Source organism: Pundamilia nyererei, unplaced genomic scaffold (genome assembly GCF_000239375.1).
Source record: "Pundamilia nyererei isolate P.nyererei 1_Seehausen unplaced genomic scaffold, PunNye1.0 scaffold00160, whole genome shotgun sequence".
Taxonomy (NCBI): domain Eukaryota; kingdom Metazoa; phylum Chordata; class Actinopteri; order Cichliformes; family Cichlidae; genus Pundamilia; species Pundamilia nyererei.
In genome coordinates, this window is record NW_005187561.1 from 366,093 (window position 1) to 385,830 (window position 19,738).

The window sequence follows — 19,738 nt, forward strand, 5'->3', positions numbered from 1 at the left end:
TTTTCAGTTGCAGATGATAAAGGATTCAGAAAGTTTATTCATGCAGGTCCATATGACAGAGAATGTGCATGTTCTTTTTGTTTTCATATTTTAATTTATATTTAATTGTTGTGGTTTGCAGAGTTTTGTGTTGTTTCACTTTAAATTTGTTTAAAAGGAAAAAAGATGAAAATTTAAATAGTTAAAAGTTGAAATGTGAATAGTTGGTTTTTGTATTATATGATTTATTTATTACATTTTATGTGGAGTGAATAAATAAAAGTATATTTACGGTGGCTGCTAGAGACAAAGCACGTACAAACTCCAAAACACGTAAAAATTCCATAGCACGTACAAAAAACAACAGAAGTGCTCCAGGATGCTACGTGCAGTGTTGAGGTTTTTCTTATTTAGTGGCTACACAAGCCAGCAAGTACCAACGACCGGATTTGGTGTGTGGTAGTAACAGGTAAATGAACTTTTTTTTAAAAATTATTTGAATATATATGTGTGCTTGTGTTTTTCTGGGCAAAGAGGTCTCTAAAGGCAGCCAACTCTTCCCCTGCTCTTTAGTAAAATTTATCTTTGACATGTTCAAAACTTGTCCTTTTGTGCATAATTTTATATTATTGTTAATAATAAATAAATTAAAGCAACAAAACAGCCTGAAGAGCTGGTTCGGAGCTGAAAGAGCCGACTCTTTTTAGTGAGCCGAGCTGAAAAAGCCGGTTCTCTAAAAAGAGACGGAAATCCCATCACTAGATAGGACCTCCATAATCCAACGAGACAGCTCGTTTTGCACTGTATGATCTCCAGGATCTCCGGGGCTCTTATTTTGTCTAGGTCTGATTTTCAGCCATCATGAAACTGCAGTGACATCTGGTGGTGGAATCTCACAGTTGCGGCTGATCTTTGCTCAGCAATACAACAGTCCCAAAACAATATCGCACCTCAGTTCCCTGTATTTTGAACTGAACTGTAATCTACATCAGCAAGTACAATTTAAGGAGGGCGCTCTCAATATATCGCCTTTGCTTTCATTTCCAGAGTACCCAGAGGGAACCCACGCAAAGACGGGGAGAACATACATTATTATTTCCAAATCACACAGTTAAGCAGCTGCTCCCAGGCAGACTGCAGGTGTCCAATAAGGCTATCTGTGAGTTGATTTGCCTCCATAGATCAGTAGCAAAGTAATCCAAACATGCTGAGACGTTCACACCTCTGGTGCCCCGTTTAACACGATCAGCAAATGGATAAACACAACATGTGTGTGCAGCTGCACGTGTCTGTTGACTCTTGTGCTGCTAACAAAAGCTTGGCCCCAGCAGAGGTGTTAAAAGTGACCCCTTCAGGACACCATGAGAAGATATCAGCGTTCCCACACTCATGCTTGGGATACCAAGGCTCTCCATTTGTACAGCGTATTCAGTCATGCAAACCGTCCATCCATCACTGAACATGACACCGAATAAAAACAATGCATATTGTATTTATTAGAAATAAATTACATATTCGTTCTCTGCTTACATATTTACATGAATCAGTATTTGTTCCTGATAAAATACTGCATATAAACTTGAAAATACAACTAGTATTTCAAAAACACACAAATCCTACTTACTCATTACATTTTTACTACTTTTTACTACTTTGATTGCAACTTCCAAAAAATAAAAAAATCATAGTGACAAGTGACAATTCACTGAGTTACTCAAGCTACAAGACAAATCTGGCAAATAGTCTGAAACAAACATGTGTGAGTTTTTTCATGTTAGCTGTGATTTGGTATTTCTATGTTATGTTACCTTTTTAGCTTCATGTCCATTTATTTGCATATTCATGAGCATGCTTGAGCTGACCTGTATGATCTATTATCTATTATCACTCAAAGTCACATCCAAGCAGCTCAATTCTCATGGTGATGGAGGTCATCCAGCTTTTGGGGATGACTCGGATAAAGCGGGAGAAAATGGGAGGGTAGATGTAGTTCCTGGCGTGGCCGTTATTATTTGTATTTCCCACAAAAACCTGGATTTGATGTGAGCAGAGAGACAGGAATTGTTTACAATCACTTCTTTACTTCACTCAGTGAAAACACAAGTTTACTTGCTCAACATGTTGGACGGCTCACCCTGGCAGGCTCATCCTCACTATCCGTGTACTCTTTCCACTCTATCCCATTGTCACTGTACTGCAAAATGTAGGACATGACATACATCTCCTTCCCCAGAGACTTGGCTCCCTGGGTTATGACACCTGTGATCTTTTTAATCTGAGGCAGTTCTACCTGAAGCCACTGGTCCATGTTGTTATACTGAGAAGGAGAAGAAACAAGAGAGGCAATCAGGAAAAATCTGCATGCTAATGAACTGGCAAATTCTTAAGGGTTTTTAAGTGTTGTAGGTGTACTGGTTTTTACGCGATGCTCACATTAAATCTGAATGCACTTCTGTTTTATCTATCACGGCAATATTAGGACATTTACCATAGCCCGCCACGCGTTGACGGCACCTTGTCTGTTGAGGCGTGCGAGTGATGGTTTCCAGGGTCCATTGTACCAGCTAGTGGCTGTAGAGCTGGCTGTGATGTAAATGTCCCCTATAGCTTCACTTTCCATCCCAAGAGGCACTGAGCAGCCTGAGGCAGGAGATCAGAAATGTTTAGGACCTTTCACTTGATCATAACATACACTTTTAAAATTTTCACAGCATCCCTTACAGCCAGTTTAAAGTCTTATGCATTTAGTCTGGGGTTTACAATGCACAGTGTCCAAACCTTTTTTCTTTTTAAAATGGTTGTTACTGTACCGGCTTACCATCAAGCTCACAGCCAAAGTACTCCATGCGGACTGTTGCCATGTTGTACCATTCAATGGGGTGAAGCCTAATGAATCGTCCAATCACGGGAGGGAAGAAAATATTTGTCTTTGTCCCATAGGCTTCCTGGTTACCAGTGAATACCTGGTAAGAGAGGATAAGACACAAAGGGAGAGAATTAGATAGCTGCTCCCAAGCTTGTCCAGTTTGTAGGTCTTTGCATTAAAGAAAGGAAGTGATCAAACTTCCCCCCCACCTTTCTAAAGCCTTCACTGTCGCCTTTATAAAAGATCCACTTCCGGCGGTCGTTGCTGTAGGAGATCAAATATTTGACCACATACTGGTAAGAGAACATTTGCTTGGCTCCCTGAGTTGCCACCTGGCTGATCACAACTGGCCGCTGGAAGTCTACCTGTGTAGGGGAAAGTAGGTATTAAGGCACAGTGTCAAACATAAGGCCCGCTAAAGCCTCCAGTCCGTCCCACTGGATGTCTTCAGAAAAGAAATTTTGGACTTTTAATTGTATTTTCAGAAGTTTCACAGCTTTTCCTGCTGATAAAGATGTCCCCCATGGTCATCCCTACTTAAACAAAGTTATTCAGTTATAGATTTCTGTAATTTTACACATTTACTCTTTAAAATTTAAGACTTGTGATGACAGATTTCTTTCTGTTAAAATAGTTTGTATATGAGATATATAAGGAATTAAATGTGCAGTTAAACTTCTGTTAAATGGCAGAAAGGGCAGTTTTGCTGGTCTGCCCCACATAAGATCAAAGTGGATCAAAAAGGAGTTTTGATCCACGTATTGGCCTTTGACACTTCTACACACTGGACAGGTAAAATTTGTGCAAATATTTTGTGCGGTAAAAATATTTTTAAGACCCACATTTTCTTAATGCAGTTGTTCACACCAACTGAGTCATTTCGCCTGATGAAACTTGCAGCATTTATTTTTCAGATAAAGGTAGATTTTTAAATTTGTTTCCATATGAACAATAAATGTGACAAATCAAACCGCTGCATTTGGTGACAGGTGCGCTCATAGCGCACCGATATCAAATCTACAATGATAATAGTTAAATAATAGCAGAGGTGCCAAAAGTACACACTTTACTTAAGTAGAGGTATGGATAGCTGGGTTAAAAAATACTCCAGTAGAAGTACTGAAGCAACTTCTTTACTCAAGTAAAAGTGAAAATATACAGGCTGTGAAATGCACTCAAAGTAAGAAAACAAACTGTAGGTCTTTGATTCTACTAACCATTTTTGTCCAAAGATAACTGAGGCTTGTGCTATATTAATATAACAATAAAATAATGTTAGTACATGAGAATTTAATTTTAAATGGTAATTCTAATGAATATACTTAGCTTGAACATGTTATATAGGACACATGAAGTGAAAGAGAATTAAAAAAAACAAACACACTATTTTCTGTTGCCTACATTGTCGAGGGTGCTTCCACAGATAAACAATAAAATGAGCGCAGTCAAGGGTTACAGTCGGATTCAGTGGGATACATCAAGGAAACTCTAAGATCTGTGCAGAGTCTAAGCGTTGGGAAAAGAATCACAACTTACATTAATTTCTAACGTGAGCTCCAGTAGGTTTTCTTTGTGTACATGCTGTAATCAGCTGACCAGCTGCTCTTTGTGGATTCACACAACTGAACATGATGTAAGCAGTTTCACAAGCTATCTTGGCTGATGTCTATCCCCTACACTGACACTACACTTTTTATACTGTGTTTATAATAGACAGTATAAAGCTGGAATTCAGTTAATTAATATAAGCAGTGTTGGGGAGTAACGGAATACATGTGCCGCCGTTACGTATTTAGAATACAAAATATGAGTAACTGTATTCCGTTACAGTTACCGTTTAAAAAGGTGGTATTCAGAATACAGTTACTTTGTTGAAATAAATGGATTACACGGTACTTTCCTGTTTCATTTTGTCGCGGGTCAGGACTGTTTGGTTTTGTTTGACAGCTACGTTCTGTTGTTCCAGGCGGCAGCGTTACGGTTGCCATGGTTACAGGGCGACGCTCTCTCTCTCTCTCTTTCTGCGACTGTGTGTTTCCTGGGTGAGAGAGCGCCTTTTTGTTGTTGTTGTGCTAAGCTAACAGGCAGAATGCTACAAGCATAGCTCTAAAGAATGTAGCATCATGAGCAGTGTAGTCCGTGTTGCAGGGAGAATGGACTGCCATACACATTATGGGTCTGTGAGCGCGAGGAGGGAGAAAAAGGGGAGTGGAAAGGTACGAGCTGTCGTCGAGGAAAAACGGGAGCTGGAAGCATGTAAATATAATAATAACCACTGCAGCCAAGAAGAGTGCCTGACGAGCCCAGCTGTAAGTAAGCTATTAAGACTCGACTGTACACCGTGTTCGTGTTTTCCTCCGAAACAATAAGTTCCGTTGGAGCAGCCTTTCAACGCCTCTCTCTGTCTCTCGCAAGAAAGTTGACCCAGACAACAAAGTAAAGCTATTTTTCGGGTATGAACCGACAGGGACCCCGCCGTATTAGTCAGAGGTCCCTTTACTACAGTTCGGAGTCGCGGACCTTCAGTAATAGTAATAAATCACACAGCAATAGTACATTCACGTTGTTGTAAAAAGCATGATAATATATTAAGTAATCCAAAGTATTCAGAATACGTTACTGTCATTGAGTAACGTAACGGAATACGTTACAGAATACATTTTGGGGCATGTATTCTGTATTCTGTAATGGAATACATTTTAAAAGTAACCTTCCCAACACTGAATATAAGCATCATTGACTTAAATGCAAATTCGTCTCTGCTGCACTTGTAACCTAACACTGACCATGAGCAGCACAGCCACTGTGCACAAGACGCACACAGTGTTTTAATAAAGAATTCGCCACAGTACTAAAACTAACCTGTTTACCCAGTATTTTCATTTGAAGAACATAAAGTTTGAGTAGGTTTGTTTGTTTTGCAAGACATTTCACAATATGATAATACATAATTTACCAAAACACACCATATACAAATCAAATATGTGATTAGAATTATGACATTGAATACAAGCTTTAAAGTTGCAGTTTATCAAGCGTCACTGAGCAGTCTTTATCTTTAAATCTAACCTCTGTTTTTCTTACCCACTCCTGTTTGTGTTCCTACATCTTTCTCCATCTCTGAGTGAACTCATGTCACACAATTTTCTCTCCCTGTAAAATACAGCAGCTGGACCTTTAGCTAGCAGGAGCACTGTTGTGCCAAGGTAGTTATACTTGGCGTTGGGAGTGCACAACACCATTCCACTTTAACCCCAGATGATAAACGCTACAGATGACACAGCTGAACCTAATGTAACCTATCCCAAACCTAAGCTGTTTTGAAAATGGAAGTACAGCTAGTCATTTAAAGATCTAGGGAGTAAAAGTTGTCAGAAAAAGAAATTCTCAAGTACAGATACCTGAAAATTGTAGTTAAGTACAGTAACAAAGTATTTGTACTTCATTACTTCCAACCTCTGACTATTTTACCTAAGACATAATATCTCTGCCTCTTCAGATGTGGTCCCAACTTTGCCAACAAGAGCTCAAACTGCCCCACTCACATCCTGAAACATGTACAAGCAGTCGTAAAAAAGCTTCAATTCCTGGATTTCAAACCATGAAGTTCTCCCTGCTGCTGCCTTCTTGTGAGAAGTGGATGAACCCAGAATCTCTCTGTCTTCCCTTTCTGGTTTAGAAACATCAGGACCAGCTACTTTTTTCAGTCCAGTGTTGGAGGAAAATTATTTTTTGTGAGGACAAACGCTTTCAGTGTGTATATGTTAAACAACAAGTTTGCATCTGAAAAATGTGGAATTTCGTGTCTTTCTTTTGCATCGCATCTGGTATGTAACAACTGCATTTGCATGGTAAGCATGGGAGTGTAGGTTATCACATCTACACCACATTACCTGAATAAAGCTGTTGTTCTTGTCTGTGCTCCATGCATTGTATTTACCCTGATTGTTCAATCTGGCAAGATGGGGCTCCCAGTATCCTTAAAAGACAGAAAAAATGACAGACCTTTACCATGCAATAATTTCCCAGGTCCTCTGACAAGATACTGAACTGCCGATTGCCTCCAATGTATCCATCAGAGTGTGATTGGTCAAAGTGCAGAAAATAACGCGGGACAGGGGTGAATGCAGCTTGTGGTATAAGAAGTGCATTGAGTCCACAGTAAAAGTCCTTTTTATGAGAATTATAGAAACGTTGTTGGATATGGTGGTGGATTTGGAGACACAACTGGTGAAAAGAAAGATTTCTGTGATAGTTGGTGCTAGAGCATCTGTTCAAGACTGTTCCACCTGTAGATATAATGTAGAAGTTGGACTTCTAGCTTGGCTTTAGTTTTTATTATTATTTTTAAATGCCCTGGGCTTGTTTTATTGTAAATAAATCATGTTATTTGCTACTCTTGAGTTTTGTACTCCTTGGCTATCACTGCCCTTTTAATGGAAAAGGACCTCCCTCTTCCTTCTCCTTTTCCCGCATTACATAAAGGCAATGACCTTGATTACCCTTCTAGTTTTAATCCAGGTAACAACAACATCAGTAGATCAGTAGTGATTCGTGATGTACTGTGAGTTAAGTAGTACCGAAGTGTATTTGTTGCTAAAATAAATTATTGCAGACAAGAGGTAGTATAGCTACCTCTAGTTTTGATTGCTGTGATCTCTCCATCCTTCACACTGCCCGATTCTAGACCCAGTGGACGATAGCAGTCTTGGGGACACACGAGAAATATTTCAGTATTAAAATGTAAGACATATAAAACATGTCAAAATGGGTAGAAAATCATGTTGTAAATGCAGCAGAGTGATAGTTTTATATTTGCACCATTATCCAGAACCAAAAAGAGTGTCTGCATGCCCTTCTGTTGGCTAAGGCCAACTTCTGTCTCCAGCTGCCAGAGGCCAGGTTTGGATGGATACATCTCCAGGGTAGCAAAACCCCCTGCGAACACAGTTCATCACACGGATTCACTTGAAACTTTTCTCTCTGCTGCTACAGCTGACAATCCAAATCCTGCAGACTGTGAATTCTAATGTTTAAAATGTGGTGAAGAAGGTGTTACTCTAAGTTTACATATCATTCTCACCAGGCAGCAGTGGGTAGACAGCCTGTCTGTAGCTGGTGCTCTTCTTGTGTATAAATGTCTGCCCATGAAAGTGGACACTATGAAAATCATTGGGAGAACCCAAGTTGATGAGATGCCAGGTCACAAGCTGGTTGGTGTACATCCTCAGGCCCTTCAGGCTGTGTATAATTCCATTGATTGCTAAAAAAACCAAGACATTTTTATATAATTCTGTTTTTGTCTCTAATAGGTGCATGGTATAGAAGGCACTAAAAGTAATGCATTACAATGGAACTTTAGGTTCTCCTTGAGCGTGTGATCCATGATTCTCCTTCGCCTTTTTCTTTGCATTATCTCAGAGTTCTTCTCATAGTACCAGCTCCGTGACTCATCAAAAGTCATGAAAAGTAGTGTGAATTCTCTCCTATCTGTTAATTTCGTGTCCAAGGTTCCCTCTCGACACACCAGCAAAGGCCCAATCAAGCCTGAGTGGATATCCCTTTCCTAAGAGAAAGCGCACATGTGAGGTTCAATATTATTTTAAATAAATCATTACTTTGTTTTTGTTTTATTGAAGATATAACTTAAACCACAGAAAATTCTCTGCATCTTATAACAAGTATTAATTATTATACTCACAGGATTTACGCCTGAATAGTAGGCCCAGGTTCGGCAGACAGACTCTTCTGGTTTTGGCCCAACTGTATGCCCGACTTGCCACAAATAAGTAAAGGTGCTATTGGGTTTAACCTCATTGTCATATTGGAACCAGTAATGGGATTCATCCTCATAGGAGAGGCCTTCTGTCCGCTTGGTATAGGACACCCCATTGGGGTGTATTGAATATGGACGGTTGGCATTGTTCCTGAACACCACCTACGAGACAGTGACACACATTCTGCATTTTGGAAAGATGGAGTGTTAGGGTTGGGGTTATAAACTTTTTTTGGAAAACGCTCTTTTTGATTATCTTGCTGAGAGTTAGATTAGGAGCTCTGACCTTTAAACCAGGATAAAGGACACATAGTGAGTCTATTAGCTTAGTGAAGGTAATTGGTTAGATGGATCTTGGTTGCTTTAGACAGAATATATAAATATTGAGAAAGTAAAGGCAGCTGGCTTATGTCGGGTTAGTCTTACCATGATGCTTTGTCCAACCTCCGCTTTGATGACCGGCCCCAGGATGCCGAGATGCTCGTCTATCTCCCCACGGATGTCGGGTGTGGTGAAGCTACTATCCAAGTAACCTCGAAAGACTACCTTGGTGAACTTAGTTTCTTGGCTGAGTAGTTCATGCTTTTCTTGCCTCCTGTTTAAATAACAGGATGATGCTTTAGCTGACATGTTCTTGATTTCCTGTAAATCAGCATTCAGGTGTTATATTAGTCTTTTAAATTTTCACAACTCTGAGCTTACCTCTGTCCATACCCTGCATAATCCCATTCAACCTCCTCTGCAGCAATGAAATAAGTCTTGACATTGGGGCCTGACATTTTTAAGTAATATTTTGTGGTCTCGTCAAGGTCAAGGTTCTTGATATCATCAGCGACGCTGTAAGGGTCTTTGTACATCACGTACTCGTATTCATCCTGTTCTTCTAGCGCTAGGTGATCTGGTTCTCCCCCAGGAATATAAAGCTCATAGTCGCTGAAATCAGGCCGAGGCACACCAATAACAACGGGCATGTCAACGACGTGGTCCTCAGTCAAGACGGGCTTTGGTGAGTGAGGCCGTGACCCACGAGGAGTCATTCCTGGATTAAATCCACGAGGAGAGAATGGTAAACCACTCCGGGCCTGAGGCTTGTATTCCTTTCTTTTCCTTGTTTTCATGCCATGTCCCTTCTCTGGTCTCTGTCGACGGTTCACAACCCTGACTTTCTTTTTTGGAGGCAGTGTTGTTTGAGGGGTTTCCTTCCCAAAGTGTTTCTTCAACTGGTCTGGAAGTTCCTCAGGTATCATTTGGTAAGTTCCTTCGTAGGTCCAGTTGTGACCTTGTATTTTGACCAAACTGGTTTTAATAGCCTCTGTATTGTTTTCCTTAAGGAAGATGATCACTTCTTCACTGCTCTCTGAGAAACCTAGCTCTTCAGAACTGAGGGACTGGTTACCTGAAACTGTAGTCTGATTAGAAAGACTTTCCAAAGATGTGTTGGTCAACTTGTCAAAGAGACTTGAGATATTCTCCTCACGCCCCATACTGCTCATCACTGATAGAGCTGATCTGGATGCATCCCCTGTGACATTTTGCTCATTCTCAAGCAAAATCTGGGTTACATTTTTATAGCTGGAATTAGTTGGAGTAGTCACAACTTCAAGATTAATTTGAAGTCCATACTCTAGCTCTCCTGAGCTCAAAAAAGTGTTATTGTCACTGGTTTTATTTTCTGTCCTTTTAGTCAACTCCAAGATGGTTAAGTTGTTCCTTTTAATGTTGCTGCTGACTTCTTCAGCATCTACCTCTAGAACTGACAATGAATGGTTTGTTCTCTCTGCTGATGTGTTGCCATACTTTACTGCAGTGTTAGTCTCGTCTTCCCGTTTTGTATTTTCCAGCAGAGTGTCAGCTGATAAATTGCTATTTAGGCTACTGTTGAAATTGTTAATGCTTGGCCTTGACAGAGGCACAGAGTAAGAGAACACATCCCCTCTAGTGTATTTCTCCTCAGAGTCCTGTACAACCTCTTCAATAGAAGTGTGGTTATCAGTGGTCAGTGTTACATTTATTCTTTCCCTTTCTAAACTGTTACTTGAATTTCCTGATAGTGCTGCAGTGAGATTGGTTGGCTCTTGCAATGCTACGTTAGGTCTGGTAGTCTCTGATGACAAACTGCCATTTCTAGTTGTACTGGAATCCTTTTGTGACACACTGTGGCTATTCAAACCAGTTAGGTTCTCTGTTTGATACAGAGTGGAACTGTCTAAAACTGACTGTGTCAATGGTGTACTGCTGTTCAGTATATGTGTTGTATTCTCACTTGTGCTTTGTTTCTGCAAATTACCTATTGTAATATTCAGGACTTTCAAAATAAGAAACCACACTTCAGTTAATGCATCTGAGATTATAGTGGAGGTCTCGGGTTTACTCTTTATCTCTGTGAAATTAAGGGTGCTGTTCATATCTTTTTCAAGGACATCAACAACATCGTAATCCAGGAAAGAGAGGTCCAAGTTCTCCATATCTGAGTCAGCAGACTGGTTCTTGAGAGACCTGAGATTCAATTCTTCTGCAAACATTTGTGTGTAGATATCTGGCTCCAGTGATGGGTTTTTATCTGGATCCACCTTCTCTTTCTCTTCTTTTTCTTTGATTTCCTCCAAGCTAGGGGGCTTCCACACAGTAAACTCACTTTTTGGCAATGAATCTTCGTACTCATACTGGTAGTCACGGAAGCACTCAACATCCCGAAACTTAACACGCATTCCGTTAGTTGTCTCGTGGGAATTCAGGGAAGCAAGAAGCCAGACACCTGGTTTAAAAGAGACACAAAAAACATCAGTGATAAAACTATGGAGTGTGCATCTGTTTCGGATGGTGGCAGTGACTGGTTAATTACATGGACTATATAGGATGGATATGGGAAATGTTACGTTACACTTATGAAGTTTTGTGAAGTCATGAAACATTTCTGTTCTCACCATCAACCCACCAGCCTGGGGTGCCTCTAAACATGAAACCAAAGGACACTATCTTTGATAAATCGTGAGCATATCCTCACCTTTACAACTTTGTACAAAATGAACTTCTTGTATATTAACTATGATCTGTAATGTAACAATTAGGGCCATAAACTCATCAGAAAAGCATTTATTTAGGGCACAAAAAAAGAGCGCTGAGGGTTCTGTTTCCATAGACTTCTGTGCAACTGCACTGGTTTTAATTTTAACACCAGAGAGCTATTGCATCTATGAATCTACACTTAATATCATGCAGTTCAAGAAAGTGTTACTTTCAATGTCTTTCTGAAGGTAAAAAATATCCTGGCAAATAATTATCTGGATGTTAAGAATCTGACATAATATGAGCACTGTCAGTCCTTACTCACCAGTGTTGAGCATGTTCATAGTGATGGTCTCTCCAGTCATGGGGTAGAGGCTTAGGAAGTCCTCTGTTCTGTCATTCAGCTCAAATGTGTGGCCGTAGAAAGTAGCTGTCTGGATGTAGTCCTGTGCGCCAATGCTGGACACGTGCCATGTTGCAACCTCACCACTGCAGAAGCCCAAGGGTGGGTCGTCCTTAAAGATGTAACCGTTGACAGCTGTAAGGTAATTCATGACAGTTAGTTGACTGCAGCCAGGCAAATGCAAGGCCAATATGTTATATGAACCTTAATTAGCTCAAGGAAAAACTCACTGTGCTTGATATTGGATTTATAAAATTCTGGGTCTTCCCTGTTGACTTTAGATTGATTACAATATTGGCGAATGTTATCCTCTAGATACCAACTCTTGTTCTCATCAAAGACCGCAAACATCGCATGCTGCTCTTTGTCTGCTTTCAGCTGTAGACAAAAAGAAAGACATGTACTCCTCTTCACACCATCAGCTTCTATATCAACAGCAAATACATCTCAGTCTTATAGTTTTTGGGCTTGCAGGTATTTTGGTCATCATCAAATTATTCGACAAATTAAAACAACATTCATTAAAATCTTTTTCAATAGTTGTTAACTAAACATAAACTAAAAAATGATAACTAACTGAACAAGATTGTGTGCTCACAAACTAAGTTTAGTTTTACTCTTTGCCTGGTTCTGGCGGAGGTTTCTTCTTCCTCTGCACTGGCGCCAAAGTGCTTGCTCGGAGGACATCTGATTGTTGGGCCTTTCTCTGTAGGTTCTTACCTTACAATATAACTCGCCTTGAGACAACTGTTGTTGTGATTTGGTGCTATATGAATAAAACTGGACTGAATTCAACTTAAATAAGTGAACTTGGAAAACTATATGAAACCAAACTTAATTCAAAATACCACTTAAATATGAAGACTGAGGCCTTTCTGTGTGGAGTCTGGACGCAAACCAAATAACACTGAAAGCAGCATTTATTATTTCTTTTTTATTTTTGCTGCCCAGTGTCTAGCAGCTGTTTTTCTTACCTGCACATTCCTGACATTGAGGGACTGACTCTTGCAGATGAGCATTGGTCCGATCAGTCCAGAGGCGATGTCCCGTGGTGTGTTCACCGCACTGTGATAAAGTCGTGTCAGACATCTGGAATCTCCCTCCAAAGGCTCATCCTCTTCGACCACTTTCCACACATAGGTGTGTGTCTCACCTGGCTGGACACCATGAGAATGGTTTCCTGGAAACCATAATACAAAAACTCCATCAAATATATGTCAACTTTTAATATAAGCAAACTAAAGTGGGCTGTTCAGCCTTAAAACGTTTGCTTTAAATGGGATGAGAAATGAGTACCTCCTTTTGGGTAGTTGACTCCTTCTTGGGACTTCTCTATTGTCAGTCCATGCGGGTAGATACTGTAGGGTCTGGAGGCCATGTTCTTAAAAACAATCTGTAACAGCAGTAAGGGTACATGAGGACAAACAGTCTGTAATCACTGTGAAATAATTACACAATCCCTGCAGTCCACTTTAGTGAGACACACACAAGATACTTGTCTTAGCTCTGTGTTTATTGATTTGAAATACCACTGACTGTCTGGATAAAGTGCTGACTTTCAACTCAAAAGTACATCTATTTCCTGTCTGTGAGAGATAGGTTTTGAATTTTTGAACATAGTTAAATAATATCCTGTTTTAAATCATTTAGTGAAGACTGTTGATGCCTAAATAATTGTCATTTTATTGCCTGTCAGTGCACGTTGGTGACCCTCCAAACCAGGTTCCCTCAGCCAGAACTAAGAGCGAGACTGCTTTGAAAGTAAAGCATTTGCAGCATGGTGCTTTTAAGCTGTTTTTTCCTAAATATGTTTTGAGTTATGTGGCTCGTGTGATCATGTGGAGTGATATGAATAATAATTGAACTCATAATATACTAAGTGACTATAATTTGGCTTCAATACATGTTCTCTCACCGTGATGATGTCTCTGATTTGCGCTCTGATCACTGGGCCCAAAATACCCAGCTCATTTTTCCTCTGCTTGTTCTCTGATTTTTCAGTGAACGTCTCATCTTTGTACTGAGTGTACACTGCCTTCTTGTACTTCCCACCTATGCGTGTTGGTGACTGACTCAGGTACTGGCGCTTGAAGTCCCTACACAAAAAAATGAGAAATTTTCTATATCAGTTCATGTCGGCACATTTGCAGCTTTAATCTTTCATAAACAAAAAAAAATACCTAAAATGTTTTAAAATATAGTCTGCTTACTCATCAATATGGTCTTGCTTGGTAGGCGCATAGTCCCAGAAAATTTCCTCAGCAGCGATGTAGTATTTCCACTCCCTGCTTTGTCGTTGTTCTGCATAGCTCACCCACCGCTGTGGTTTTTCAAATCCTTTACAATTGATCACATCCACAAAAGCGTGCATGCTAGCTGCAATGATAGGAATGAATTTTTACTGTCAGTTTAACTACACAGGTGAATACTTTTCTACTCTGGTTAATGTAGAGAAACACTTACCTTCTATGTGCTTGACGGTGTGTGAGGAGAGCAGCCAGCGTCCTGTGTGGACAGCCACCATTCTGGCAGTGATGGAGGAACCAGTGATGAGCCCGACTGATGACACTTTATGCCCAGCATGCTCCAGTACTTGCCCGTTCATATGCACTGAGAATACCTCTGGCTCTGAGCTCATACCCACCAGATGTACACTCACAGGGGCATAGGTGCACATGCTGACATCTGGAAGGAAAAGAGGAAACTCTGAGTCTCTTTATGGTTTTTACATTAATTCTTACAGTCAATATTTTTCCTTTACACCGACATACACACCCTAGCATTTACCACTCAATTCCATCAGCAATGTCACTGTTCCTGAAAATACAGTTGTGGCCAAAAGTTCTGGCAATGGCACAAAGGTCTTTTGGTACACTTTGCAACTTGCAGCTTTTGAATGATTAAATCTTTGTGATTGTTCTTCAGTTTATCATAGAAACCTGTCAATAATAATTTCATTAAAAGCAAAAGCAGCATGAAATGAATGAAAAACTTTGTGCCTATGTCAAAACTTTTTGTACAACTCACTGTATAAACCCCAGCTGTCAGAGAAACGGAGTGAACTGTAGCTAAAGATTAACGAATCTCATGGAAATGTGAATCAGAGATGCCAGTGTAAATAATTGTTTAGTATACATCAGAGGAGAACAGAAAAAACAACTGTGAAATTCTGGGCTGCTTCTGGGGTCTGTATTTAACGTAACAATTTAGTCCATAGCTTTTGTTAATACTAATGTATATATATATATGAAATGTAAAATAGCTGTTTTAAAGTGTTTTGCTATTGAATACTTCATTATTGTATTGTATTATTGTAGAATCCATATATTAAAAAAGGCTAGCTTTTAGATCCCTTAATGACAAATAACTGAGTGTTATACAGACTTACCTGGCAGAGATCCGTTTGTATATCCATTGATAGTATATTTCACATGGTTGTCTGAGGTATAGCCAGTAGGCTCGTATTTGCTCCTGCTCTCATCAAAAACCCCGAAAAGAAATACATACTCGTGGTGGATGCCAGCCTGCTGCCCTGATTCATCTAGACTGCCTGCCCAGAGAGAAAGAAAAAAAGAGAGCGATCAAAATTCTAAAAGCAGTGTAAAAAACACAAAAAGCACCAACGCGTTTTCATAGTTACCTTGCTTGCAGATGAGCAAAGTGCCAATGAGGCCAGAGTTGTAGTCTTTGACCACATTTTGATGGGAGATGTAGGTGTAGGTAAGACAGGTGGGGTCATTTTTCTGAGGAGCAACATCTGACGTCACCTCCCAGTAGTAAACGTGCTCACTGTTTGGAAGTACTTTGTCGTCCTCTTTCTCTTTTTGTGACGTGTTGTCAAAGTAGTAGGCTCCTGTGAAGAAAGGAGATAACTACTCCGAATTACAGATAAATAATATCATGATGGCAAAATTAACAAAATGCCACTGGTGTGCAGCAACTACAACTAAAAAATAAACTAAAACTAGATGTGAAAAAACAACAACATTTTAGTTAACTAAAATAAAACAAAAACCAGCCTTTTGAAAAAGAAATTCAAAATAATTTAAATGATCTTGTAAACTTGGAAAACTAACTAAAATGAAATTAAAATATATAGAGAAAATCTCCTTAGTTGCACTGATGTCATGTTCACAAGACTTTCAAAAGTTTCTGTTTTGTTACTGTCATGGTCCTGGGTCAGTGAACCAGTGTTTTATATTTTGTGTTATTATCATGATTTACCACAGTTAGCGTTTTGGTTTCTGTTTTGTATTTCTAGCTCCTTAAGTTTTCTAGTATTTCTTGATTTCTAGTTCGTGGGTTTTGTTCTTGTGCCCCTCATGTTTAGTGTGGATTTTGTTCTGTCTTCATGTTTATTTTCTTGTTCCCCAGTCAGTCGTGTCTCATGCCGCTCCTGTCCCTGTGCTCCGTGTTCCCTCTGTTCAGTATCAAATCCATGCCTCTGTGCATCTCGTGTGTTTCCTGTTTTATTTTGATAGTCCCCGCCTTGTGTTCAGTGTTTGAGTTTTTACATCTGTGTTTCCACCTTTTCCCCAGTCCTCTCGTTTCCTACGTGTGTATTTTAGTTCTCAGTCTTCCCCTGCTTGTTATTGCGTTGTACTCTCACAATACTGTGTGTTTTCCTCCGTGTTCCTAGCCGTTCCCGAGTTTACTCTTCCTGGTTCGTTTTCTTGTGTTCTAGTTGAAGTTTGTAGTTTCCAGTTTCTAGTTTAGTTTTGTGTTTAATGTTAGTTTTTACACCCTAAATAAAGCTGCCTCCTTTAGTTCGCTCTTTCGTTGTCTGTGGTATGTGGAAGTCTGAGAAGATTTTGAGCTTTTTTTATAACCAGCTTTGAACAGTTTACAAAGATAATAGAGACTCTCCTGCATGGTTTTCTTTCATTTTTGTGTTTCCTGTGTACTCTGACTTTTGTATTAAGAGCAAATTAAGCAACACTTTGCCTCAATTTCCTAAGTTCACTTTAATTCCTGTAAGTCTCAGAGAGTGATTTCGTAAGGCTTAGCAGTTCTTCCTGTTGGACTTCAGAACTGTCTGCTTTGATAATCTGCCTGCCTGGTTAATATTTTAGAAGAAGTCAAACAGATTTGTTTGTTGTATTGGCTAATGTTGTGTAATTATTACAATAAGGGACATCACAAGCACTCACAGTAACATTATGAGGCAGAAAATGTTATGAAGTAGTGGTACTGTTGTTTTAAGGATAACAGCATCTTTTGCATTCATCTGTTAGCAGCTGGGTTAATACGCACTCACCCTCAGACTGTTTCCCATAAGCCACACCGTGTGGGCTGATGCTATACGGGCTGGTGGCCATGTTTCTGAAAGTTACAACAATCGTCTCCCCTTCTTCTGCCCTCAGCGTGGGACCAAGGAGACCTGCAGAGAAGTTTATTTATGTGGAATCATGTCGTTTCAAAGGCTTTAGTTCATCACAGGGACACACTCGGATAAACACAGACTGACTCATCACTCTTTCTCTTTAACTGTTGACTTGCACAGCAACTTGACCGTAAACATTTGCAATAAAATGAAAGTAACCTTCTTTTTTGTAAATACAGCTTTATATTTTTTTCTTGCTTTCTGGGAAAGGAATTATTCTGTGACTGTTATTTCACTATCCTGCAAATGAATATATGCTTTGGCACCACATAAGAGGTGGAAGGGAGAAAGTCCAACCTTGTAATTCAGTTCCTTCAGAGAAAAATTAGTAAAAGTGGTAGCTGCTTATCCATTAATATGCACTCGGAGTGATACATTAAATGAATAATAATAACCTAATGTGTCCTAAAGTAAAAAGAGTGCATTTGATAGCGACTGTCTGTGTTTTTTTCCCACTGCGTGACACCAGGGCACCTTAAAAGCTCCTCAACACTGGTTCATTAAGTCTCTAATATACATGCATGTACATGGTGACTGCTTTCTGGGAACGTTATTGGTAAATACACCCCTCTATCTCACAGGTTAGTTAATGTGCAGACAGCGCAAGTGTTACTTAAAAATTTAAACCAGACATACGGTGTGTTCATGTAAACCGCATGAAGCATGTACCTAACCACGATGGATGAGTCTTAGCCTGTCTAAAGCCTTTCTCATATTCCCGAAAGACCACTTTCTTATAGGTGGGTCCAGACCTAAGGAAGGGTGGAAAAACACAAAACATTACTCATTGTGCACACATAAGAAAATCCCCACAATACTTACAAAATGGTGCATAGAGTCTAAGATGTGAAATTTACTGATTTAACAAGGTGTGACTACTGATTTCATAATAAAACGGATTTTTAAAAATACAATAATAAAGTTACTAGATGCAAAAAAACAAAAGACAAAAAAGCATTCCAGTTACTCTTTATCAAAGTTTGAAGTGCTGTCCTACCCGTCTGTGTCGTTGCCAGAGTATTTCCAATCTATCTCCACAGCAGCAATGTAGTAATGTCTCTCCTTAGGCTGAGGCTGGTTTGCTTTGACCTGGTGGGCAGTCAGAAGAACCAGGACAGGTAGGAGCCAGCAAGCTCCAGTCCGGACACGAAGCCTCATACTTATGATCAGAGAGTGTGCTCTCTTCTACAACTCAAGAATGTGGGAGCTGACAGACAGTCTGCTGTGTGCTTTATCTGCCACTGACACACGTACACATACCCACACTTGCTAGTTCAAACATTATGTCCCAGGGCAATGAACTGCGCCTCTGCATATTTTTTTTTCCTTTTGCAACCGGAAACATATGTGCGTTGCTGTGAGTCATGCCCGAAGGGTGTTGATGGTGGGAATAAGTGTTGAAATTCTGATCATAAATTTCTCTGGCCTAAGAATGTTCCAGAAAACCACTCTTAAAAACATGCCATAATTTCTGGGAAGCATCACTGTAAGTGTAATAGGTGTGGCCACACGTCATTCTGGTTTACCCCAATTTCACGCAGTTGAAATACTGTTGAATGTAGCCTAAACTCATATCTGGACATTCACTTAGTGTTTACCAGTTTATTATTATTTTTAAGTAAGATGTGACTTAAAGTATCACATTTACATAAAACAAAGACAAAAAAATCTATCCTCATTCTACATCCACACGTACACGGGTATTTTTGAAAACGGAGATTTTCCGTTTTCATTTTAAAAAATAATCTCGTCCACACGTAAAGGTAGAAATGAAGGAAAACGCTGCTAGGAACATGGGAAAGCAACAGGTGGCGATATATTCCTAACCGTGCAGAAATGTTGGCCAATCAGAAGTCTAGAAGCCTCGGTGGGAAAAAGTAAACAAAGCTGGGGCATAGAAGCAGAACCGAGTCGTATGGGTGGAGGGACAGTAACTGTGTGTGTATATGTAAGCATTCAAACACTGCAGAGAGTACAATTAACAGTAACAGTATTGTAGAAATTCATTTTACCAAAACAATAACGTGGCGCACAGTGTGACGTCAAAAAAATGCGCACACCTTTGACGCTGCATTTTCTCAGTTTTTCTTGTCCACACCTAAACGCAAAAACGGAGTTTTCGAAAATTCCACCCTGGCAGGCGTTTTTAAAAATATCCGTTTTAAGTGACCGAAAACTAGGGATGGGTACCGGTGTCGTTCTGACATAAACGGTAGTAACCAGACCGAAAAGCAGCGCACATTTCGGTGCTTTATTTCGGTGCTTTTGTTTCCTGAGCTGTGATACACTTTAGATTCTAGCCAATCATTTTACGTTTCCGAGGAT

General features: G+C 39.8%; 1 protein-coding gene across 1 annotated transcript; it reads right to left on the bottom strand.

The window, feature by feature from the left end:
* Positions 1-1,613: 1,613 nt before the first annotated feature.
* Positions 1,614-18,687, bottom strand: f5 (coagulation factor V). Its single transcript, XM_005745504.2, has 25 exons — positions 18,411-18,687; positions 18,083-18,165; positions 17,288-17,410; positions 15,671-15,883; positions 15,419-15,580; positions 14,494-14,715; positions 14,241-14,406; positions 13,946-14,126; positions 13,327-13,423; positions 13,005-13,210; positions 12,261-12,408; positions 11,953-12,165; positions 9,324-11,376; positions 9,048-9,216; positions 8,547-8,783; positions 8,195-8,411; positions 7,929-8,108; positions 7,667-7,783; positions 7,481-7,552; positions 6,739-6,824; positions 3,055-3,210; positions 2,798-2,942; positions 2,468-2,619; positions 2,114-2,296; positions 1,614-2,010 (listed from the first exon to the last, which is right to left on the bottom strand). The coding sequence occupies exons 1-25, from the start codon at positions 18,569-18,571 to the stop codon at positions 1,864-1,866; spliced, it is 5,889 nt and encodes a 1,962-aa protein (XP_005745561.1). The 5' UTR covers positions 18,572-18,687; the 3' UTR covers positions 1,614-1,863.
* Positions 18,688-19,738: the final 1,051 nt, after the last annotated feature.